We start from the raw sequence: 26,773 nt of genomic DNA, 5'->3' as shown, positions 1-26,773 counted from the left end.
ACTCTGAAAATTTAGAATAGAAGCAAACAAAACAATATTTTAACCAATCATGTTTATTGTGCGATAAAGATATAATAAAAATATAACTTATTAAATGCCTTAACAAAATTAAATAAAATTCATGCCAAAAACTAACAATTCTTGGATTATACTTATGCATGGCTTGTGGTGTTGGTTCTATAGTAACTTCTTGACGTCGAATGGTATTGCTGTTGGTTCTGCAACTGGCTCTGGCGACGTGGATGTTCTGGGCTACCAGGCCTACAGGTGTTGGTTAGTTGCAGCCTAGATGAAATTCATTGCAGTCTGGATGATTTTGTCCTCGTTGTTGTATCGCCGGCGATTGAGGATTGTTGAAGCTCCCGGAGGGAGGACGGTGATCTTTATCCCAAAAACCCAAGAGATCGTCTGTTCGGAATAAAATAAAATATTTCCAAGCTCCCTTGGCTTTTATGAGTTTACCACCACCATTTTGAGAATTGAAATGACAGCGTGAACTGTGGAAAGGTAGGCATGTTCCGTATTAAGACAGATACTTACAGAGTAAGAATATATGGAGTACGTTCAGTATGACGATTTAGATGTTAGATGAAAAGAGATTTTCGTATAGAACGGGCGCCAAACAGGTTTTTAACGGAAAAACAAGTTAAAACGAATACAGAAGATAATTATTAATGAAATATTAATGAAAATAAAGTAAAATAATTATTTAAAAATAACATACCAAAGATGTGACCTTTATACCGTTACATTGTTACACATTTTGCGTTGTTTTTAGGTAAATTTCAAAAGGCAATCATGAACAGTGGTAATTCTGAGTGCTTATGGGCATACAATAGAAATGCAAGGCGAATAGCGTATGCAACTGGTGCAAATCTTTTAGTTGCTGCGTCCAACTCTGAAGAGCTTGTAGCTGGTTTAAAGAATGTTGACTATCGAGATCTATAATTAAAGTCGTCTATTGTATCAGCTGCGGTAAGTAATATTAAAAATATTGTTTTTGTATACTTCACTTTGTCTTTGTCACTATGTCCGGGAAACCTTGTAATCCATTATAAACATAGCGAATATAGCTCAGTGGTAGAGCATTCGACTACAGATCGAAGGTAAAATGAATAACAAGAAGAAAAGTTTCAAAGCGCAGGTATTGTTTTGTGCCAAAAAAAAACAGATCCCAAATTACGTTGCCACATTTTTCTAAAAAATTTAAGCTTCAGCACAGTATAAAGAGGGACAGTAGAACTACTCTCCGAAAAATTGGAAGTAAAATCTTTCAACGCGCATGGCGACCGCGCAAGGTTCCCAGTCGCTAGACCACCACTCTTGCATTGCTAGTCGTGTAGAAAAGTACGGATTTTAACAGGGAAAACTCGCATTCACCACTGGTGAATTACCAATTGCGTACTGCCGGTATTACTTCTTGAGATCAAAGTGCCGACATAGAAGAGGTTTTACTGTCCCTCTTTATACTGTGGCTTGAGTTTAACCTTCCGATGACCAACTTTTTTTTGTTACACGGATGACCCAGGGGGTGAAAAATGACCCCAGGTCAAAAATGTCAAAAATGACAATTAACAAAAAAATGAAGTTTTTTTTATGGCATGGACTTTATGTCATTTAGCCAGTCACAACATGAGTATTAGTGTCATGTGTAGTGTGTATGTTGAGTAAGTGTCTTGTTACTTTACAAAGTCGACGTCATTAACGTAAAACTACTTGGAGTTACACATAATAGACGGTATTTTACTAAACATCAACTTGAGAATATATTTTTTATTCGTAAAATATAGGGATTTTTTTTTTATTTCAAAATATGAGGATATCTAGAATGATATTAAAGTCAAATAGAAAAATAATGAGTTAAAAATTGAAAATACTTTTGAATTTATTAAAGAAAAACCTACGCTGGGGTCACAATTTCCCCCGCTTGTTCATCCGAAGGTTAATGAAAGTAAATCTTTCAGAAAGATGAGCTAAAATGTCACATCTTCCTCATGATATTGAAGATTTTCAAATGCAATATACTCACGAACCTACTGTACGATAAAGTTTGTACATATGTGAAATTATCAATAGAATTTCGAGGGGTTTGCGGACTGTATGAGGATATTTTTAGGTGAAGTTTACTGGTCCAAGTGGGAATATATAAGGTTTATCAACAGGCAATATTAACAATCAAGTATATAAAAAGTCTTACCAAAATCCTTAATTTGCGTTTGACACACATATGCACCAGTTCGCAGTGTTCGCACGCGCTTTGACGAACCACGTGTCTCGCGTTTTGATTACCGGGATCTCCTAGACGCCGTAACACTTGCAGATTAAAGTGTTCTTGCAATAGTTTTAATTGTTCTTGACGTTTAACGGTTATTTTATATCGAGTATACTGTCTTATTTTGTGGAGATGTGCTCGCGACTTGGCGGTCGTAGGAGAAGAAGTTCATGTACCTAAAACGCTTGGTGGATGGCACGAGATTAAACAAGCTGACTCTTTGACGGGCTGTAGTGGAAGAGAATATGTACCCTCAATGCTAAGTTGAGTGGTACAGATATAGAAGAAGACCCTTCAGCGGGCAGGAGTAAAAGAGAGTTTTTTCCTTTCACTCCACTGTCCAAGCGTAGTTGTCTGTATGGATAGGAGTGAGGGTAAGAAATAGGAGGGATGAAATGGTACTATTAAATAGGGTTGGCTTTGTACTTAGTTAAAATTAAGGGTTTACTCTGGGCTAATTAGCAAAATTCATGGAAAAGTTATTTACCAGCAATTTTATTGCTGGAATCGAACTATAAGATCCTATATATTAATAATATAGGTATGCAAAGTCCGCAGATAGTGTGCTACTTTTTTATAAACAAAATGGCGCCGACAAATCGTATTTTTTTCAATTATTGCTCTATAACTCCGAAGATTTTAACTTTACGATAAAAACACTCAAATAAAAATTCACCGCAATTAAATTCTGCATAGAGATATGTTTCTCACGATTTGCTCCGACGAAAATTTTCCACGGAAAATGCGGGTTTTCCTAACAAAAACTCTAATTTTCAAATAAAGTTTTAGGTAAGTAATTATTAATCAATAATTAAATAACTTGGTGACATCAAAGCTTTCTTGGTATAGATTATAATTCCAGAAGCCGGTGAAAATTAAGCGAATATTTTAGCAACAATTCAATTGTTAATTAACAATTTACGATCGCAATAATAACCAAAATAATCATGATACATTGATCAAACTTATAAAGATTATAAAGATGAGATGCTTATTTAATATTTTATCGACAAATATAAATTTTTCTTTTTTTTGCATAATCTTTAAATTTTGAAAAAAAAAAATAGTTATAATACGCTGGTCTAATTAGTAAAGTACAAAGAAAGGTTATTTATTAGCAATTTTATTGCTGAAATCGAATTATAAGATCCTATATATTATTAATATAGGTATGCAAAGTCCGCAGATAGTGTACTACTTTTTTTATAAACAAAATGGCGCCGAAAAATTGTATTTTTTTCAATTATTGCTCTATAACTCCGAAGATTTTAACTTAACACCAAAAACACTCAAATAAAAATTCACCCCAATTTAATTCAACATAGAAGCATGTCTTTTCCGATTGGCTCCGACGAAAATTTTCCTCGGAAAATGTGGGTTTTCCCAACAAAATCTCGAATTTTCAAATAAATTTTTTGGTCCAGTAATTATTTATTAATAATTATATAGCTTGGTGAAATAAAAGCTTTCTTGGTATAGATTATAAATTCAGAAGCCGGTGAAAATGAAACGAATAGTTTAGCAACAATTCAATTGTTAATTAACAATTAACATTCGCAATAACAACCAAAATCATCATGAGACATTGATCAAACTTAAAAAGATTATAAAGGTGTGATGCTTATTTAATATTTTGTCGACAGAATATAAATTTTTAATTTTTTTGCATAATCTTTAAATGTTTAAAAAAAATTGTTATAAAAAAATTAACATTTCTCAGAAATTGTTTATTATATTCTAATTTTATAAAATACTTAAAATGCGTATTTCATAGGTCTTGAAAATGAATGCATTAAAAAATTTTTCTAACCATTTGCAAACAAGTTATGAAACAGCAAAATAAATATACGAAATCTCCGTTGTTTATAATTTGTTTTAATTGTTTCAAAGCTTAAAAGTGAGTCTATGGTACAATCTAATTACTCATAAAGTATGTCAAAAATTAGTGCAATGGTTATATTTTAATCAAAGATTAAAAATACTTTTTTTGTAATTTTTAGCGCAAAAGTAGGCCTGATACAGAGTCGTAGCTAAAATGTTCACTCGAAGCGACTGACACGCAGCATACATTATTTATAAAAGTGTACGTCTCGCGCGGCCGGTCGTCGCTCCGAGTGAAAATTTTAGCTACAGTACTGTATTATTCTACTTTCGCGCGTGTAAATTACAAAAAAATATATTTATAATCTTTAATTAAGATATAACCATTAAACTGATAATCGATATTTTTTTGTAAATAATTAGCTTGTACTTTAAACTCACTTCTACGCTTTGAAAGAATTAAAAAAATTATAAACACCATAGTAATTGTATGTTTATTTTGCTGTTTCATAACATTTTTGCAAATGGTTGCAAAAAGTTTTAAAGCATAAATTTTCAAGATATTTGAAATGCGCATTTTAGCTGTTTTTTAAAATTACAATATAATAAAAACTTTCTGAGAAACGTTAATTTGTTTATAACTATTTTTTTAACATTTAAAGATTATGCAAAAAAATAAAAAAAATTATATTTTGTCGACAACATGTTAACTAGGCATCTCATCTTTATAAGATTTCAAAGTTTGATCAGTGTATCATAATTATTTTGGTTATTATTGCGACCGTAAATTATTAATTAACAAATAAATTGTTGCTAAAATATTCGTTTAATTTCCTTCAGCTTCTGGAATTACAATATATACCAAGAAAGCTTTGATGTCACCAAGTTAATAATTGATTAATAATTACTTACCTAAAACTTTATTTGAAAATTAGAGTTTTTGTTAGGAAAACCCGCATTTTCCGTGGAAAATTTTCGTCGGAGCAAATTGTGAAAAACATATCTCTATGCAGAATTTAATTGTGGTGAATTTTTATTTGGGTGTTTTTGTTGTAAAATTAAAATCTTCGGAGTTATAGAGCAATAATTGAAAAAAACACGATTTTCGGGCGCCATTTTGTTTATAAAAAAAAGTAGCACACTATCTGAGGATCTTTGCATACCTATATTATTAATATATAGGATCTTATAATTCGATTCCAGCAATTTTATTGCTGGTAAATAACTGTTCCCAAAAATGGCCTATTCTTCGATAATCAGCCCAGACTAGTTGTAATTGAAGATTAAACACAGTAAAAAATATATTATTTTCTACATGTGAAAAATTGAACACCTACTAGAACAGAGCTGCAAAGCTCTAGAAAACGTGGATGTTGTGCAATATGTCCAGGCTTAAAGAATTCCAGCACATCAGTTATATATGGGCTATGTAGAATATTTGTATGCAAAATGTATTCAGAAATCGCAATTACCTGCGTAAGATGTCAGGACAACGATCGGCAGCAATCAGAAGAAATCGAGTGAAGTTATCCGTAGATATGGTTATATTAGCACGACTTATGCATTTTTATGTTTATTATTTTATGCAGCTATAAATTATTGTTGTAAATCGGCGTTGTAATTTTGTAAAAACGCACTAAATCTGGTAAAATCAACTAAAATGTGTTTTGTGTACAAAATATGTCTTTTGTATACAATTTATAAGTACGTTTATTTTGTAGATTGTTGCAGAAAACATATTGATTGGTGTTCAATTTGGACCAGTCCCAGAAGTTCCCAATGAAAATGCTTTTTTCACAGGAGAAGCGGATAGACAATTTAGTACCGGAAATTTCAATCAAGTTCCAATATTAATCGGGACGACAGACAATGAATTAGGAGCATTCCAAAACCCTGAGAATTATGGTAACTATATATTTGGTTAAATACTTTTTCTTCTTCTTCTTCTTAGCCTTCTATATTGAATGTTTAGAAATAGGTATCTCACAACTCCTTTCATCATCCTGAGTAACATATTTCCCATTTGTTCTGGCTATTCTTTTAACATCATCAACCCATCTCATGTGTGGTCTTTCTCTTGGTCGTTTACTTTCGTAAGGTTTCCAATGTTGTAATGTTACGTTCCAACGTTGGTCTTTTTGTCTAGCAGTTTGACCTGCGAAGCTCCATTTACGTTTGGCAATTTTTGGTTGTTATGTCCCCGACTTTTGTTATTGATCTTACCCAGTCGTATACATAGCATTTCTCTTTCCATTGCTCTTTCTGTTGTGGCTAGTTTATTCATATTTGCCTTGATTAGGGTCCAGGTTTGACCCATGTGTCATAATAGCAAGGATACACTGGTTCAACACTTTGCTTTAATGGTGTGTTTTACTTCACTTTCTGTTATTTCTGGTTCAGTATCTTCGACGAAATATTCGTTATCTATTATGTCCCGTTTGTCGCTTAACTATAGAAACGTAAACAGTGACATTCGGTACGTAATACCGCAAGAAAACTTTACGTCAATGTAGATCAAAGACCAAACTATACTAATAGTCTGGGCTGATTATCGGAGAATAGGCCATTTTTGGGAAAAGTTATTTACCAGCAATTTTATTTCTGGAATCGAATCTTATTATTGTATGTATTAATAATATAGGTATACAAAGTCCGCAGATAGTGTGCTACTTTTTTTATAAACAAAATGGCGCCCGAAAATCGTGTTTTTTTCAATTTTTTCTCTATAACTCCAAAGATTTTAACTTTACACCAAAAACATTCAAATAAAAATTCACCGCAATTAAATTTTGCATAGAGACGGGTTTTTTTCGATTTACTTTGACGAAAACTTTCCCCGGAAAAAGCGGGTTTTTCCAACAAAATCTTTAATTTTCAACTAAACTTTTAGATAAGTAATTGTTAATCAATAATTAAATAACTTGGCAATGTAAAAGCCCTTTTCGTATAGATTTTAATTCCAGAAGCCGATGGAAATTGAATGAACGGCTTAGCAACAATTGAATTGTCAATTGAAAATTTACGGTCGCTATAATAACGATAATAATCACGATGCGTAAGAATAACTATGATTTTTTCATAAAAAGACATCATACCTATCTAATGTATCTTACAGAATTGAAATTGGACTATTTAAGCGGCCTAGGGAATATTTTAAAATTATAGAGAATTTTTTTACTTAAAAACAAATAGAATATCTCGGGAAATTTTAAACTACATTAAATTGTAAAAACGGTATTCGAAAACCAGTGGCAGGACGCTCCTTCTAAAAGAAAAAACATTTAATTATGATGAGTAGTTCCTGAGATACAACTGGTCAAATTTGACCGGAGTTTGCGGCAAAGATATAAACAATAGGATCATAATTTTTAAACCATCACCTTTTTATTTTTGTCCTCTTTCTCCACACCAATTTTCATATCCTTAAAGTACTTATAACAAATATTATTATAATAAAAACTATCGATAATACGTGTGAAAATTGCCAAAAATAGCAAAATTCCAATCAAAAATTAGGTTGGAGAAAATGTAACCCTAAAAGTTCAAAATCGGTATACGTTAAAAAAATGCATTTTCTCGGCTTTCCATGGAGCAATTTCCTTCATTCTTTTTTTGTTCCCAAGGAGCTCGAGTAGAGCCATCGAACTAACGCATTATTAAATGTCAAACTTGTTTTTGTTTTGTTATAATAAATTAATTTATTTATTATAACACAAAATTTTAATTTGTTTAAATAAAAATTGTTTAAATAATTATACAGCTTTCAAATGAAAACATTTATGTTTTTAACTTTAAAAGGTACACTTGTAGTAAGTCTATCTAAAAAAAGCCTACAAATGGAAAGAATATGTAGTATTCTGTTCTTATAAATAAATTAATCTATTATAACAAAACAAAAGCAAGTTTGACATTTAATAATGCGTTAGTTCGATGGCTCTGCTCGAGTTATTAGGGAATAAAAAAAGAATGAAGAAAATTGCTCCATGGGAAGCCGAGAAAATCCATTTTTTTTAACGTATACCGATTTTGAATATTGAGGGTTACATTTTCTCCAACCTAATTTTTGATTGGAATTTTGCTATTTTTGGCAATTTTCACACGTATTATCGATAGTTTTTATTATAATAATATATGTTATGAGCATTTTAAAGATATGAAAATTGGTGAGGAGAAAGAGGACAAAAATAAAAAGGTGACGGTTTGAAAATTATGATCCTTTTGTTTATATCTTTGCCGTAAATTCCGGTCAACTTTGACCGGCTGTATCTCAGGAACCACTCAACATAATTAAACGTTTTTTCTTTTACAAGAAGCGTCCTGCCACTCTTTTTCGAATACCGTTTTCATGATTTAATTTAGTTTAATATTTCCCGAGATATTCTATTTGTTTTTAAGCCAAAAAATTGTTTATAATTTTAAAATATTCCTGAGGCCGCTTAAATACTCCAATTTCAATTCTGTAAAGTAGATTAGATAGGTATAATGTCGTTTTATGAAAAAATCATAGTTATTATTATGCACCATAATTATTGTCGTTATTATAGCGACCGTAAATTTTTAATTAACAATTCAATTGTTGCTAAAGTGTTCATTCAATTTACATCGGCTTCTGGAATTGTAATCTATACGAAAAGGGCTTTTACATTACCAAGTTATTTAATTATTTATTAAAAATTACTTATCTAAAATTTTAGTTGAAAATTAAAAGATTAAAATTGAACCACCGTACCAGAAAAGAGAGATACCACAATGTTCTAGATGTCAACGATACGGACATACCAAATCATACTGCCACCTTAGACCACGATGTGTAAAGTGCACAGGGGATCATGCAACAGAGCAATGCACTAATAAAGAAAGAAGTGCCAACGTCAAGTGTGTACTCTGCGAGGGAGACCACCCAGCAAACTACAAAGGTTGCAGGGTATACAAGGAGCTACAAACGAAAAAATTCCCAACGATTAGACCCAGGCCTAGCATGCCAATTAATCATGCACAACATGTCCAAGCAGGAGTTACCTACGCCCAAATCGTTAATAACTCACAACAAATTACGAATAGTAATACAAACCAAACAGAAGTAATTACTACCAATACTCCCGCCTCAAATGACATGGCTGAACTAAAGAATATGTTAAAAGTCCTGATGGAACAAATGGGTACACTGTTAAACCTTCTCACCACCGTCGTCACTAAATTAACAAAATGATCAAATTCTTGAAAATAGCTATTTGGAATGCCAACGGGCTAACAAATCATGCTCAAGAAGTTAAAGCTTTTATACTAATACACAACATCGACATAATGTTAATATCTGAAACACACTTTACAAATAGAAGCTATCTGAGAATTCCCAACTATGCAATATATAACACCAAACATCCAGATGGCACTGCACATGGAGGAACTGCAATCATAATTAAGTCATCTATAAAACACCACGAGTTAAATAAGTTTAAAAGAGACTATATACAAGCAACAAGTATTAGCATAGAAGACTGGAACGGTCCTTTAACAGTAACTGCAATATATAGTCCACCACGACATACTATAGCCAAAAATCAATACCAAGAATTCTTCAACACACTTGGAAACAGGTTTCTAGCAGGCGGCGATTATAACGCAAAACACACTCACTGGGGATCCAGGCTAATAACTCCGAAAGGTAGGCAATTATACATGGCAATGGAAACCAACAACCTTAAATACATATCTACTGGCGAACCCACATACTGGCCCACAGACACAAACAAAATTCCAGATTTGGTTGATTTCTGTGTGACTAAAGGAATACCACTTGAATCCCAGACAGCACAATCTTGTTTCGATCTTTCATCCGACCACTCTCCTGTCTTGGTCATGATATCTACGAATATCCTCGAAACACAACCTCCACCATATCTAAGTAGTAAATATACCAATTGGATTAAATTCCGGGCTATCCTTGATGAGAGACTGGACCTAAACATCCCACTAAAATCGGATGGCGAAATTGACGAAGCAGTAAATCAATTAAGTAGGATAATTCAGGAAGCTGGCTGGCAGTCAACACCTAAACAACCAAGAACAATCATACACAAAGATTTACCCAACGAAATAAAAGAAAAAATCGCAGAAAAAAGAAGACTAAGGAAAGTATGGCAAAGAACCCGTGCACCCCAGGATAAAAATAGATTAAACCAAGCTACAGCGCGACTAAAAACTTTGTTAAACAACAATAAAAACAACGACATAAAACGATATCTACAAAATCTATCTGCTACGGAAACCTCCGAATACTCGCTATGGAAGGCAACACGAAAGATTAACAGACCACAACTCTCTAATCCGCCTATCCGGGCCAGTAACGGACGATGGGCTAAAAGTAACAACGAAAAAGCTACAGTCTTTGCCAAATACCTGGAGGAAGTGTTCCAACCACATGCCCAAAACAACAACTCTGATGCAGAAGATAATATTCAATTGTATTTAGAATATCCATACCAACTAGAAGCACCGTTGGAGAAATTCACAGCCAAACAAGTTTTCAACAAAATCCAAACAGATATGAATCCGAAAAAGTCCCCAGGGTTCGACTTAATCACTGCAAGAATTTTAAAAGAACTTCCCAAGAAAGGCGTGCAATATTTGACACAGATTTTTAACGCAATCTTAAGAACTGGTTACTATCCCCTTTTGTGGAAAGTGGCACAAATCATCTTAATACCCAAACCAGGCAAGCCTGTAGAAGAAGTTAAGTCCTATAGACCTATCAGTCTACTTTCAGTGATGTCAAAGGTTTTTGAAAAACTCTTACTAGACAGATTACAGCCAATCCTCGTGGAAAAGCAGCTAATACCCAACCACCAGTTTGGATTTAGACAACAACATGCTACCACCGAGCAAATTCATCGAGTCTGCAATTCCATAAACAAAGCCTTAGAAGAGAAGCAATACTGCTCTGCAGCCTTTTTGGATGTCTCGCAGGCTTTTGATAAAGTCTGGCACACTGGCTTGCTATACAAAATAAGAAAAGTCCTTCCTCTCAACTACTTTCTAATCCTCAAGTCCTATCTCTCCGACCGCCATTTCCTTGTAAAAGTTAAAGATCAGTGCACTAACTTATATCCAATCAACGCTGGAGTACCTCAGGGTAGTGTCCTTGGACCAGTTCTCTACCTACTCTACACAGCAGATCTTCCTACAAGCCAAAACATCATCACAGCCACATATGCAGATGACACAGCAATCATTGCAGCTCACTCAAACCCGTACATCGCCTCGCAACTGCTCCAGACAAATCTCGACAGTATAAATATCTGGTTACAAACATGGCGAATTAAAGTAAACGAAAGCAAGTCAGTACATATAACGTTCACTAATCGAAAAGATACGTGCCCAACCGTCTCAATAAATAATCAAGTACTACAACAAAAGGATGACGTAAAATACCTAGGTATGCACTTGGACCGCAGATTAACGTGGAAGAAACACATATTCACGAAAAAAAAACAGTTGGGTCTGAAACTCAATAAAATGTACTGGCTGATAGGAAAAAGGTCACAACTGAGTTTGTACAATAAAATTTTAGTATACAAGGCAGTGATTAAGCCAATATGAAGCTATGGTATCCAACTGTGGGGATCTGCGTCGAGATCCAATATCGACATCCTGGAGAGATTCCAATCGAAAACCTTGCGCATTATCACAAATGCACCGTGGTACATGCCCAATGAACACATCAATCGTGATCTCCAAATGAAGACTGTCAAAGAAGAAATTGCCAGTTACGCCCAAAAATACGACATCCGACTACAAAACCACCCCAACAGGCTAGCGAAGAACCTAATGAGACCCCAGGCAAACAGAAGGCTAAAGCGCCACACTCCAAGCGATCTACGAACAAGATTTTAAATTTTAAATTTTCAAAAATATTTTATTTATTATAGAGTTTTATTTATAGGGTTTTATTTATTAGTCACAAATAATTTTGTTAAGTACTAAAATTATGATTTTATAGGATATTGTCACTGGACAGTCTCCTGCAAGTCTCTTTTAATTGTTAAACAATTTACTTATTGTAATCATTATTACAGATTGTAAATAAATGGGATGTTAAAAAAAAAAAAAAAAATTTATTATAACACAAAATTTTAATTTGTTTAAATAAAAATTGTTTAAATAATTATATAGCTTTCAAATGAAAACATTTATGTTTTTAACTTTAAAAGGTACACTTGTAGTAAGTCTATCTAAAAAAAAGCCTACAAATGGAAAGAATATGTAGTATTCTGTTCTTATAAATAAATTAATCTATTATAACAAAACAAAAGCAAGTTTGACATTTAATAATGCGTTAGTTCGATGGCTCTGCTCGAGTTATTAGGGAATAAAAAAAGAATGAAGAAAATTGCTCCATGGGAAGCCGAGAAAATCCATTTTTTTTAACGTATACCGATTTTGAATATTGAGGGTTACATTTTCTCCAACCTAATTTTTGATTGGAATTTTGCTATTTTTGGCAATTTTCACACGTATTATCGATAGTTTTTATTATAATAATATATGTTATGAGCATTTTAAAGATATGAAAATTGGTGAGGAGAAAGAGGACAAAAATAAAAAGGTGACGGTTTGAAAATTATGATCCTATTGTTTATATCTTTGCCGTAAATTCCGGTCAACTTTGACCGGCTGTATCTCAGGAACCACTCAACATAATTAAACGTTTTTTCTTTTACAAGAAGAGTCCTGCCACTCTTTTTCGAATACCGTTTTCATGATTTAATTTAGTTTAATATTTCCCGAGATATTCTATTTGTTTTTAAGCCAAAAAATTGTTTATAATTTTAAAATATTCCTGAGGCCGCTTAAATACTCCAATTTCAATTCTGTAAAGTAGATTAGATAGGTATAATGTCGTTTTATGAAAAAATCATAGTTATTATTATGCACCATAATTATTGTCGTTATTATAGCGACCGTAAATTTTTAATTAACAATTCAATTGTTGCTAAAGTGTTCATTCAATTTACATCGGCTTCTGGAATTGTAATCTATACGAAAAGGGCTTTTACATTACCAAGTTATTTAATTATTTATTAAAAATTACTTATCTAAAATTTTAGTTGAAAATTAAAAATTTTTTTGTTGGAAAAACCCGCTTTTTCCGGGGAAAGTTTTCTTCGAAGTGAATCGGAAACAACACGTCTCTATGCAGAATTTAATTGCGGTGAATTTTTATTTGGGTGTTTTTGGTGTAGTGTTAAAATCTTTGGAGTTATATAGCAAAAATTGAAAAAAACACGATTTTCGGGCGCCATTTTGTTTATAAAAAAAGTAGCACACTATCTGCGGACTTTGCATACCTATATTATTAATAGATACAATATTAAGATTCGATTCCAGCAATAAAATTGCTGGTAAATAACTTTTCCTTGTATTTTGCTAATTAGCCCAGAGTATAAAACTGCAGCAGTTGGGAGCAGATACAATTACACACCACTTAACGGTACACAGATGATGTTCTAGAAATCTTTTATTAAACAGGTTTTACAAGAAAATATACACTGCGCGCCGAAATTAACGCATAATTTTAAAATTAAAATAAAAAATGGTATACATTTTTATTTTATATTAGAATTACTCCTTTGAGTAACATAGGTCCATTTTCCGTTGGAATTTACCAGCTGAACAGTAGTGATGTTGATTATAGTTACTTTCGAGTATTCGTTACAAATCGTTACTTTTGTATAAAGTAATCATTTACAGTATTCGTTACTTTGATTACTTTTGTTACTTCTGTATTTGAGTCCCAGTAATCATATCGAGAATCGTATTTCTCAGTACATATTTTGTATTAGTATTAGTAGGATACTTTGATTACTATGATTACTTTTGTATTTGAGTACCGGTAATCATATCGAGAATCGCATTTCTCAGTATTTCGTATAAGTATAAAATCCGATAATATAACAACGACCTTCACCGATCTATTTAATAGATAGAAATTCTGGATAATAGATCTATTATGTTAAAAATTATTAAAAACAAGGGGTGCCCGACATAATTTTGTCCAGATTAATTAATAATTTTTTTTTATAAATTCTACTAATTTTTTTGTAACCGCTTGTAGATACAATACTCAAAATAGGTACTCGCTCTGGTACGATTGGTACGAAGTAATCAGAGTAATCAAAGTAACGATTTACCTCTCTGTATAGTAATCGTTACTTTCGGTATTCTTAAGTAACGAGTACTTTGTAACGAATAGTTACTTTTTCAACATCACTACTGAACAGACGGGGTCGTGAATTGCAAGTTTTAGAATTCTCTCTTATCTTCTTCGCTTCAGCATCCATCTGGCTTGCAATTTTTATAAGCCATGGAGATGTTACCAGGAAAATGATCCAATAAATATTCAATTAAATATTTTTTAAGAATATTTTGGATATTTTTAAATATTTTAAATATTTTTATTAGGTTGAAAACTTTGGCTCTCATTTAGCAGATGTCGCTAGGCATCTACTCCATAACGTCAGTTGCAATGTGGGGATAAACTCTCGAGTTTCGTCACTTAAGGCAGAGAGCAGCAAACCAACGCCTCTCTGATGATGACTCCAATTAGAGTCGAAAATCGTCGATTTAGAGTGCTGGTTTGCGCTCTCTGTTCTAAGTGAAAAATAAGATTGTTTTACCTTCGCATTGCAACTGAATAAAAATGGTATACATTTTTATTTTATTTTAAAATTTTAATTTAAGGTGTAATGAAAAAATTTGTGTTTGTTCTTCTGTGCTTTAAGATTGCTTTTAGAACATCTGTAATAAAAAATATTTTCAAAAAATGTGCTGAAATAAACAAACATCTAATCAAACATGATCTAAACATCTAAACAAACATCGGATCTACACAAAATAACATTATAAACAAATGACGGAATTGAAATTTTTATAGTTCAAGAAAGTACTAGTACCAAGTACTAGTACTGAGTATTGCCTCCTCGGGCATTTATTACAACGCTCTCTCATACTGAGAATTACCGTTTTTATTTCTTCTTTATCAATTTGATACCAAATTTCAACTAACTGCCAAAACAGATCATATAATGCAGCGGTTCTCAACCTTTTTGAGTTCTGTACCACCTACAGTTAATTTTATTATTTTTAGTACCACCTATATTTTTAGACTATATTGTCAAGACTTACTAGGTACTACTATTTTAATTTTTTTTGTGTTTTGTGTACCACCGCAAATAATGGTATGTGCCACCAGTGGTACATGTACCACAGATTGAGAACCGATGATCTAATGTGTTTGGCGCATTAGGTAGTTGTCGTAGTCGTCTGCTTATGATGTCGTAAACATGTTCTATAGGGTTGAGGTCAGGACTTATCGCAGGCCAATCCATGGCAGGTATTTCAACCTCCTGACTATGTTGCTGCACAATTCTTACTATGTGTGGCCTGGCATTATCTTGCATAAGCATGAAATTATCCCCAATAATTAAATGGTTCAACTGGCATGGCATGTTTTTCTAAAATGTCTGTAATATACTGCGTCCTCAAATAAAACGCGGTATCTGCAAAAAAAATTGAAAATCGAGTTTTTGCTCTATGTGGTTTCCTTGTGACCTTTTTATGCTTCTGCAATGTCTGAAAGCCGTATCATTTTATTTACTACCACAATAAACAAATTGCAACATGCCGTATGTGCTAAATTTCAATATCTGCTTAATTAAAATGCGGTATCTACAGAGTACTCGACTAAAAAGCGGTTTGTGCTAGCGGAGTATCATGTACTTGCCGAGTTTTAATTGAGCACAGCGCATTTACCGCGATTTATTGAGACTCGTGTTGCGACCTGGTATTTTAAACATTTTTGACATGTAGGTATTTTGCGTAGGTAGGTATATAATAAACAATTATAAGCTATATATTTTTCTTTTTTGGTAACTATTCTTCCTTGTATAGGATTAGCCTGGGCAGCGTTTGGTAAACTGAGCTATGTATTTAAATCGGACTTACCTCTATGCCTGAAAACGAACATCTTTGACCAGTGTATATTGCCTGTACTCACTTATGGAGCGGAAACATTAACACTCACAAAAAAGGTAGTGAACAAGATTCGCATAACTCAGAGGGCTATGGAGCGCCAGATGCTTTGTGTCTCCCTGAAAGACTGAATCCCAAACGAAGAAATACGTCGTAGAACAAAAACAACGGACGCCGTCGAAAGAATCGCGTCGCTCAAGTGGAATTGAGTAGGACACGTCGCAAGATTGTCAGATAACCGATGGACAAAACGTATTGTCGAGTGGAGGCCACGAAAAGAAGCACTACGGAGCAGAGGACGACCACCAACCAGATGGGCTGACGATCTGAAGCGTATAGAATAGAATTTTATTTAATCAAATATACAAAATTTCTTTTGTTTTTGACAAGTCAAAAGAATACGTACATTACAAAATTTTGACACAACTTGATGCAAGCCGCACAAAACAGAGAAAGATGGAAAGAGCTGACGGAGCCCTATATCCAGCAGTGGACGAGTACGGGTTGATGATGATGATTCTTCCTTGTGAAAAATCCTATTTGTAAATTAAATGCAGATACGGCGCTATTTCTGATCCAGTAATATATCCGCTGCTCAATTCAAACGCGGAATATGACTTTTTTTACAGCTTTTACAAAAACATGATTTTGTTTAAGAATATATTTTTAAATCATGTTTAACTATCATTAAAACATGTTTTGCGTTAAAAAGTTGTCAAAACATATAGAGTCATGAGAAAAAACTTTGAGAGCCGATTTCTCGGTTTTAAGTTGGCTGCACATACCGCGTTTTATTTGAGGACGGCAGTATACCTGTCTGATGTAAGGCGCCCACGATCTATTCTAACTCCGTACGACCCTCTAAATTAATCCTACCACACATTATTAGCGAGTCGCCACGATACTGTATAGTTCCTAAGGTGTTACACTGTGCGTAGCATTTCCCAGCCCCAGGCCTTCTGTACGCTTTGTTCCGCCTGTCATTAGAAAAAAGACTACCTAGATTCATCGGTGAACAGTATTGTTCCCCAATGGTCATTATTCCAAACATATTCACGAGAAAAATGCAATCTTTGCCTTCTATAGTCTCTGGCCAATAATGGGCCAGTGGGTGCCTTTCCAGGGAGTAGGTCGTTTTCGGCAAGTATTCTTTTTATCGTATTTTGTAGAGAAGTACTGATAACAAACCTTTATCTCAGTGTACGAAGTGTCAAAACCGGTCTTGATTAGGAGTTACACTTCTACGGCCTTGACAGGGTCTTCTCGAGCTACTTCCAGTAACAGAAAAACGTTTTACCACTCTTGAAATGGTTGACTGAGTGACGTTAAAAAAACGATTCCGAACAAGACCACAAACCGCCAACTGCAAACCGCAGACCGCAGACCGCAGCGACAGACCTACTGGTTCATATGGTTTCTTATGAGCTGTATGTCGAGTACTGTCGCCGCCGCACGCAGAACGTCGCCACCGCAGACCGCAGTACTGCACGCACCAGAACCAGTAGCGTCGCGTATTTCAAATGAAGAAGAACAGCAATTAATTAATTTTGTAGCAAAATATTCAGTTATTTATGACGCAAGCTTCCTTCAAATTGTCTATTTTAAATAGAGACCTAGTTGACTTCCTCTTTCTTTTATAATGCAAAAGTAAAAGATCGTCTTCATCTTCTACTTCCATCAAAAGATATAACATTATTTCATCGTTGTTCATTGCGTCTGACATCCTACTTATACGACTTTTAATATTATACTATTATAAATTCCCATCGTGCAATGCTGTTGTCGCTATTATGTAGATGCAGTGCAGTTCTGCTCGGAATTGGTCTGACCGGAGACGACACTGCCGCTGCAGTCTGCGGTTTGCGGTCTGCAATCTGCAGCCACTTTCGGAATCGTACCTTAAAACGTTCAGCGAGTTCTACTTGACTTTATCCTTCTTTCGCGAAGAGTAACAATTCTAATACAGTCACTTTTTGAAAAATGTCGATTTTCTTGCTGTCGGTGGTTCACTTCAAAGAAAAAAAACGCCTTTAAACGTTCAGCACAACGTATTACAAGCCAACAAGATTCGAATTAAAAAGAAAGAATGATAAAAATATCAGCGATTTTACCGTTCTTTCGATACATTTTACAGTATACCGGAGATGACAATAATATACATATTATCACAAAAATCGAAACATTAAAATTATTTGATTTACCTAGGTTTTTAAAATAATTATGCATTAATTTTGGCGCGCAGTGTATTTTCGGCGCGGTATGGCATACCGCACGTCAGTGGTTATGGGTTAAACTAAAACCAACTTAAAATAATTTTGTCTGTTTTATTTATCTCTATTTTGTCTGTTTTAGATATTACTTTGGCTGCATTAAGCAATCTTGATGCAAGGCCTTGGAATTTGGTCCCTGCAAGTATAGCTCTTAGTTATTTTCAAAGAGATTTTGCCTGGCGTAAAATTAAAGCTACATTTTTTAATCCATGGTTACCTATGTCGACACAAATAGCAAAAGCAGTACAGGTAATAGATAAAATGTGACGTTTTAATAGTAATCTATGCCACAAATGCATAAAGTGGTACTTTTTTCACGAACGGACATATTGACCGGTAATTTCATGAGTGAAAAAATACAATTTATGTACATGTTGAATACAATATTTTTTCTACAACCCTATATAAATAATAAAATAATTAAAATAGGTATTTAGTCCATTCGTCAGAGACGAAAATGCCACAAAAGCTGTAAAAATCATACGAATAATAATAATATTAATATATAATCAACCCAACAGTGTCTGGATACATTAAAACAAAAACTCTCCGTCTATTCAGGACGATTAAGAAGGTATAAACTTAGTAACAACGGAAAATGTGACAATGCACTTTTTGAGAACTCTAAAAAGGCGTTCTACCGAAAACTCAACTCCACTGTGAAAAGTGTCGACAAGTCTTACCCAAGCCAAGAAGAGATTCATGAGTTTTGGGGAAATCAACTTTCCACACCAGCTGCTCTTAACAACAATGCTGGCTGGATAGAAGATACGACGCACAACTGTCGCCACTACGTCACAGCTAACTACGAACTATTCACTAGTGAAGAGGTCTCAAATATCATCAAAGAGCTTCATAACTGGAAATCTCCTAGACTAGCCGGAGTTCAGAACTTCTGGCTTAATAAGTTTTGGAGTATTCATGAGTGCTCATCAACATTAATTAATCATGTTATTTCTAACCCGCAGGAAATACCATCATTTCTAACTCAGGGAACCACTTATTTAATACCGAAGGATCAAAATAACACCCAAGATCCAGCTAAGTACCGCCCGATTACTTGTCTTCCAACTTTGTATAAATTGGTCACATCCTGTATAACCCGGCGTATCTACCAACACTGTGCTCTAAACAATATCATAGAGCCTCAACAGAAAGGATGCGCTAAGGGTTCTATGGGTTGTAAAGAACAACTTATCATCGACTCAGTCATTCCTAACCAGGCATTCACCAAAAAAAGTAACCTCTTTACTGCCTTTATTGACTACAAAAAGGCCTTTGATTCAGTGCCGCATGAATGGCTTATAGATATATTAAGAATATACAAAGTCGATGATAACCTAGTGACTTTTTTAAGGCATATAATGACAAGTTAGAAGACTAAAATTCACCTCCAAATACCTGGTGGAAAACAATATCGAAACGGAAAATATCGCAATCAACCGGGGCCTGTTTCAAGGAGACTCGCTGAGTCCATTGTGGTTCTGCTTGGCTATGAACCCCCTATCACAGCTATTAAACTCCACTGACTCAGGTTTTAGCATTAAAAACAACAATACTGTAGTAGCGAAGCTTAATTATCTGTTGTATAGGGATGATTTGAAATGAATGGCTTCTACTCGAGACAATCTAGAACAGTTGCTAAAACAGTAGAAACATTCTTTAATGATATTAATATGCACTTTGGACTAGACAAGTGCTGCGTTTTAAATATAGTCAGAGGAAAGATACAGCCCGGTGGATTCGATATGCAAAATGGCCAGAACATCGAGGCCGTGGGTGAAAACGATATAATTTACAAATATCTTGGAGTAAAGCAGGCGCGGAAAATTGACCATAAGCAAGTGAAAACTGAGATAACTACTGAGTTTATACGAAGGATAAAACAGCTGCTTCGTTCACTGCTTAACAGTAAAAATTTGTTTAAGGCACTAAACACCTACGCTTGTTCCGCGCTTAGCTATTCATTTGGTATTGTTAAGTGGACAAAAACAAATATAGAAAATCTTCAGCAAAAAGTACGAATACACCTCACAAAGGCACAAAAACACCATCCTAAAAGTGCAGTAGAAAGAAAGACATTACCACGGAATCTAGGAGGAAGAGGACTTATGGATATAGGTGAGCAATTAGATAAACACATTGCTAATTTAAGAACTTATTTTCAGATGCAAGCTGAGACATCTACTCTACATCGCGCTATTTGCGCAGTAGATAACACAACACCGATCAAACTGAGGGAACCAGAAATACGCATAAACCACCTAACTAAAGACGAAAAAATGAGCACCTGGATGGGTAAACCTCTGCACAGGCGACATCCCAATGAGGTCAGCCAAGATTATGTCGACAATACAGCGTTGAACTATTGGTTGACATCAGGAAAGATGTTCACTGAAGCGGAGGGTTCATTACTGGCCATTCGGGATCAGGTTATACCAACCAGAAATTACCTAAAATATATCATCAAAGACCCTCAGGTTCAAAACGACAGATGCCGATATGGATGTCAAGCCCAAGAAACCATCCAACATCTTACAGGGGGCTGCCAGGCATTTGCTGCAACTGAATACAAGGAACGGCATGACGCAGTGGGAAAAATCCTTCATCAAGAGATAGCTATCAAGCTGGGACTTCTCCAAGCGGACCATCGCCCGTATTATCAATACGTCTCTGAGAGTATGCTTGAGGATGGCAACTACAAGCTATACTGGGGCCGCACTGTGCTCACAGACCAAACAGCGGCACATAATAGACCAGATCTCGTACTAGTTAATAAATTAACAAGACAGACAACACTAATTGATGTGGCGATACCTAACAACAATAATCTACGTAGTAAATTTACTGAAAGGATCGCCAAGTACAGAGATCTGGAAATTCAAATACCAAGATGGAGAATGCAAAGTACCCAGACGATACCGATTATTATGTCTACTACTGGAGTCATTCCAAAGACCCTTCTCGAAAGCATAAAAAAGCTGGGTCTAAATGAACACCTTTATAAGACCATGCAGAACGCTGTACTACTCGCGACGGCCAGATGCGTACGAAAATTTCTGGGAGTAACTCCAGCATAACAAGTCACCTAGGGCTCGATAACACATCGATAAAAGATTTAATATTAACAGGCTTATAGATCTTATAAAAACCTACAAAATTCTTTTTTACCAAGCTTTCTAAGATAAAAAATAAAAACTTTCATTTAAAAAATAAATATATTTTTTTGAAAAAAAAGGAGAAATCCAATTGGAAGCATAATAATGTAAGTTCGCGGTGTTTTTAATCATGGACCTTAATCATTCTTCTTTATCTATATGTATTATTAATAGATTCTAGAAGTTTGACTGGCTTAGAATGATTAGTTTTTAAAAAACGAGTTAAAAGCGAATAACGAATTTTTGTAGTTTGGTAAAAAATGCCATTTTCTTCAGAATAGAAAGATTGGCATCAGAGATACAAAAAAATGTTTAAATATGAAATTGTAGGTTATTTAATTCCCAAGAACTTGGTTTGAAAAATCTTTTCTGCGGCAAAAATTGAGTGAATCGTAAATGAGTATTACCGAAAAACATTGATTTTTTCGATATAAAACTAACACTTTTGATAGCGAATAACTCGAAAACTAATAATTTTATCAAACAAATGTATAGAACATTTTTTGCTTAGAATGAATATTTTATCAACTTTTGCGGTCAAAATATAATAAAAAATGTCCACCCCCCAAGATGGGGTGGCAGCCACCCACATGGTAAAAGCGCCTGTCGGCATCATATAGATTTTGATCCCTGGACTATCCACTACTTATTCTTAAATTTGCAAGCATATCGATCCATTCTGTAAAAATTGCGAGGTGAAAAGCTTCGGTTCCTGGACTATGAGAGTTTAATAAAAATGTAACAAATCAATTGGAAGTTCTTTCCTACAAAATACAAAGAACGTTTTTGTAGTCTGACTTTCGAAACCTATGTAAGCTGTTCCACAATAATTAAAACTTTCCGTGTTCCAGTGTTCCCGTGTAATATCACAGTTTGTCCGACTAGACTCCGTTAAACTATTAACAAATTTTCTTGCTATTAATAAACTTTTTTTGGTACGAGGGATCCAGGCCAAATACAAGTTGATTTTTTCAGTTTAAAAAACAGAGCTGCACATTTTTTTATACTAAAACTAACTATATATTCCGAATTTTCAATTATTCTTTTCGGCGGGGTGGTCTTAACCCTGTACGGCAGTGGTTTCCAACCTGTGGGGCGCGCCCCCCTAGGAGGGCGCGAAAGTGTTACAAGGGGGGCATGCAGCTGTTTCCAAAATATCATTTTCGAATACAAACCAAAGAAGTCGAATAGGTGTCAAAAAAATGAATCTACCTGTTATCTAAAACTATCTGCATCTATTGGCATAATAGCTCAGTGCTATTATATGCTGATCAACTTAAAATCATTCCACTTGCAGGTAATACGATGGGAAGACCAATATCTGAAGATCTCTTCGATCAATTAATAGAAAAAGTAAAAATATCTTCTTTCGCGTTGCAAGTAGATGAGGCTACCGATTTTAAGGATGCACACTTGATAACATATGTAAGATATGTTGTGGAAACTGAGGTTAGAGAAGACATGTTATTCTGTAAACTTATTGAAGATAATACTACAGCAAGTGAAGTTTTTAATATCATTGATAATTTTTTTCATTGAAAATGACATTCTGTGGGAGAACTGTGTGGGACTATGCACAGATGGAGCTCCATCTGTGGCAGGAAAAAATGCCAGTATACAGGCACGTATTCGAAAGGCTCTTCGTGCAGTTTACGCATAGCATGATTCAGAGACAATCGCTTGTTTTAAGAGATATGGATGAAGATCTACTAACAGTATTTGAAGTTATTATAAGAGCTGTAAATTTTGCAAAAATAGCCCAATATGTGAAAGGCTTTTCGCAATATTGTGTGCTGCCATGGGTTCACAATATAGATGACTTCTATATTATTGTGAGGCACGTTGGCAAGTCTGTCTTGCTGATGAAACAGAAGAAAGTAAAGTTCGTATTAATAATAATTAGACCAATATATGGAAGCAATTCTCGTTTTACCACTTTACTTTAAAGATCTTGACATGTCCAAATATGAATGGATTAGAAACCCGTTTGTGATTGAAAAATATGATGATTTTGGCCTTACGGCAGCAGAACAGGAAATGATAATAGACTTATCTAGTGATAGCAAATTTTCAAGATTGAGTTGAGAATTTGTAAAATTAGAGTGTTAAAAAATTAAGGGGGCGCAAGAATTTTATTTTTTTGAAGGGGGGCGCAGGTACAAAAAGGTTGGAAACCACTGCTGTACGGGTTGCTTTGTTCAGTTTTCTATGGTAAAATTAGATATAAATTCATAATTTCCTATCATTGACTGGGTTTGGGGTGGTTTCAACCCTAAAGGTGTTTATTAAATAAAATTAAATGCAATTTAATAAATTTAAATACATTTAAATATAATTAAATAAAATTTCATAAAATTAAATAAAACTACATAAAATTAAATAAAATTAGATAAAATTGAATAAAACAATATAAAATAAAATTCAATAAAATTTAACAAAATTAAATAAAATCAAATAAAATTAGACAAAAACCAAATTCAACAAAATTATAGATATAAAAAAAAATTAAATAAAATGATACAAAATAAAATTAAATAAAACTATGTATTGTTATTTGTTATTTTATGTTATTTGTTATTTTTTATATGTTTATGTTTATATAGGATATTACTTGTTTTCATATTTTTCTTGTTTCCATATTTTTAGTTTTTCAACGTCGATCAATTTGGTAGAGCCACATATCGTATGGTAGGAAACGTAGGTAAATTTGTACCTTGTTATTATTATACATTTAATTATCAGGGAACTTTGGCAGGAGTAACAATGAGATGTAGTCCTGGTACGTATATTTTATAGATAAAAAATAAAAGTAGTTTAAGCTGAATCTTTTTTGCTCGCTTTGTCGTTTCAACAAAATCATTTTGTGAATGTGACTTAATACATGTATACAGGTGAGGCTTCTATAGCCAGAAACATAATTAAATACCGACTATTCATCAATATAATGTAGAATATCCGATTATTTCGCAGCTTTTTAATAATGCCATAATAGGAAAAAGGTAGATTTAATCCCCCTTTTTTTACTTCCAGTGCCGACCCACTAATGATGGTTGGCTATATCTTATGCTTTTTCTTAAAAGCGTCTGTGTTTAACCCGGTCCAGTAGCGAATGTTTTTCAGCCAGAATATTTGGGGTCTACCAGGACCCCTTTTTCTTCGATTTTACCCTGCATAATTAATTGCAACAACTCGTACTTATTATTTCTAAATACGCCAAATATGTCGTCTTTCTCCTTTTAATGGTGGTCAAAAGTTTTCTGTCTCTTCCGATTCTGTTCAACACTCCTAAAAAAATTCTCCTAAAATCAAGTGGATACAATATACACTGACTTCTCCAAGGTATTCGACAGGGTGGCACACAATATTTTGTTGCATAATAAGTTAAAACTGATTGGGATTGATGAGCCTTTATTGTCATGATTCCAAAATTATCCAAGTTCCATCAGGAGTTCCTCAAGGCTCTCACCTTGGGCCACTCTTGTTTAATATTTTCATAAACGGCATAAATGAATGCTTCGCGATCAGTTTATTTTTGCTCTTTGCTGATGATCTTATATTAAGCTGCGTGATTAAATCCCCAGAGGACTGTGAAAAACTACAGTACGATTTAAATAACTTGCTAGAATACAACAACGTAAAAGAAATGGCATAGAACTTAATCCAACTAAATGTAACTATGACTTTTTCCCGTTCCAGAAATGCAATTGTTTTTGACTACAATATTGGTCACTATATTCTCGAAAGAACCTCCTTTTTAAAAGACTTGGGGGTGACCCTTGATACAAACTTACAGCTTTCTCATCATCTGGAGAATGTTGTTAATAAGGCTTTCCAGATGCTTGGCTTTATTAAAAGATGCACCCAGGACTTCACAAATATTACAGCTTTAAAAACCCTCTACTGTGCCGTGGTCCGTCCCCATCTTGAGTATACCTCCTGTGTATGGTCTCCTTTTTATGGAGTACATACTAATGCTCTTCAGTTAGCTGAATATAAATTTTTAAAGCATATTGCATATAGACTTAATATCTTGGACAACTACAAACAATGATGCAGATATTCTTAATATCCTACGTATGGCACCAATCACTGCTCGTCATAAGAGAAGCGATCTTATCACTTTCTACAATATCCTACATGGAAAAAGTGGAACTCCAGAGCTTCTTCAAAAAATTAATATTCATGTCCCACTAAGAACAACCAGGGCTACAGTGAGTTTCCATTACCCAATCCACCGCACTAACTATGGTCTTAACAACTTCCTCACTAGAACTGCCAGACTAGCAAACCAGCACTTTAACATTGACCTTTTCCAAACATATAGCAAGTTCCTGAGTCAGGTCTTAGTAAACAATAACTAAGTAAGACTTATTATTCTGTAATCTAAAAGTTCAAAGTTAACATAAATTGTAATTGGGCTTTGCCCGTTTATAAATAAAATAAGTAAAATAATAATAAATAATAATAATAAAATGCGACATCTCAAAAGCTTCCAGATTTCTCATTAGGTCAACATTAATAGTGTAAGGAACTAGAAGAAGAATAGATTGATTAATTAGTAAGAAGAATATACTTGTTATAACATTTTACCCTCCGATATCGGATTTGCAGATTGAGTCTTTGGTTACTCAGAAATTTCATCATCTTCAAAAAAGGCTGCTCTTGATTGCTCTATTTTTGTTCAATATCTTCATTTTTTATCTAGATCCTTGTTATGACTTTACCGCTCTTACCCTTAATCCTCATGGTTTAATCGCCTTTAAAAAGCTGTAACACTTGTAAAAAACTTGGTTTGAACTTTATCAACCAATGCTTTGATGCAGATGACATTGATCTCGTTGGAGACTCAGTCCTATCCAGAAAAGCCATTTTCAACAAGGTGGAAGGAGCAATAAGCGAAGTAGGGCTGAGATATAATGAAGAGAAGACGAAATATGTGTGTATAAATAGAACGAGACGAAGAGACAGGATAGGACAAAATGTGACGGTCAACACCTTCAATTTCGAAAGAGTACAACGTTTTAAGTATCTGATGGCCGTAATCACAGCTGACAACGATTTACTGAAGAAATAAAAGACAGAATCCAATCAGCAAATCGCTGACTATTCGCACTAGATAAGCTTATAAAATCAAAAAATCTTACAAGAAGTTTCAAGATAAAAATCTATAAATCCATCGTCTGACCTGTACTAACATATGGTTGCAAAACGTGGACCATGGC

At 34.1% G+C, this 26,773-nt stretch overlaps 1 protein-coding gene across 1 annotated transcript in view; it reads left to right on the top strand.

Annotated features, from left to right (window-relative positions):
• The first annotated feature begins 863 nt into the window (after window positions 1-863).
• LOC126889343 (uncharacterized) overlaps window positions 864-26,773 on the top strand; it is a 35,180-nt gene continuing 9,270 nt past the window's right edge. Inside the window, exons 1-4 of the mRNA XM_050657578.1 lie at window positions 864-975; window positions 5,815-5,998; window positions 18,476-18,642; window positions 24,198-24,330. Of these exons, the coding sequence (XP_050513535.1) occupies window positions 18,613-18,642; window positions 24,198-24,330 (163 nt within the window). The 5' untranslated portion in view covers window positions 864-975; window positions 5,815-5,998; window positions 18,476-18,612. The remainder of the gene's footprint in view (window positions 976-5,814; window positions 5,999-18,475; window positions 18,643-24,197; window positions 24,331-26,773) is intronic.

This window comes from Diabrotica virgifera, chromosome 8 (assembly GCF_917563875.1).
Source record: "Diabrotica virgifera virgifera chromosome 8, PGI_DIABVI_V3a".
In the NCBI taxonomy this organism is placed as follows: Eukaryota; Metazoa; Arthropoda; class Insecta; order Coleoptera; family Chrysomelidae; genus Diabrotica; species Diabrotica virgifera.
The sequence above is the reverse complement of the archived record's forward strand: the minus strand, read 5'-3'. Positions and strand labels throughout refer to the sequence as shown.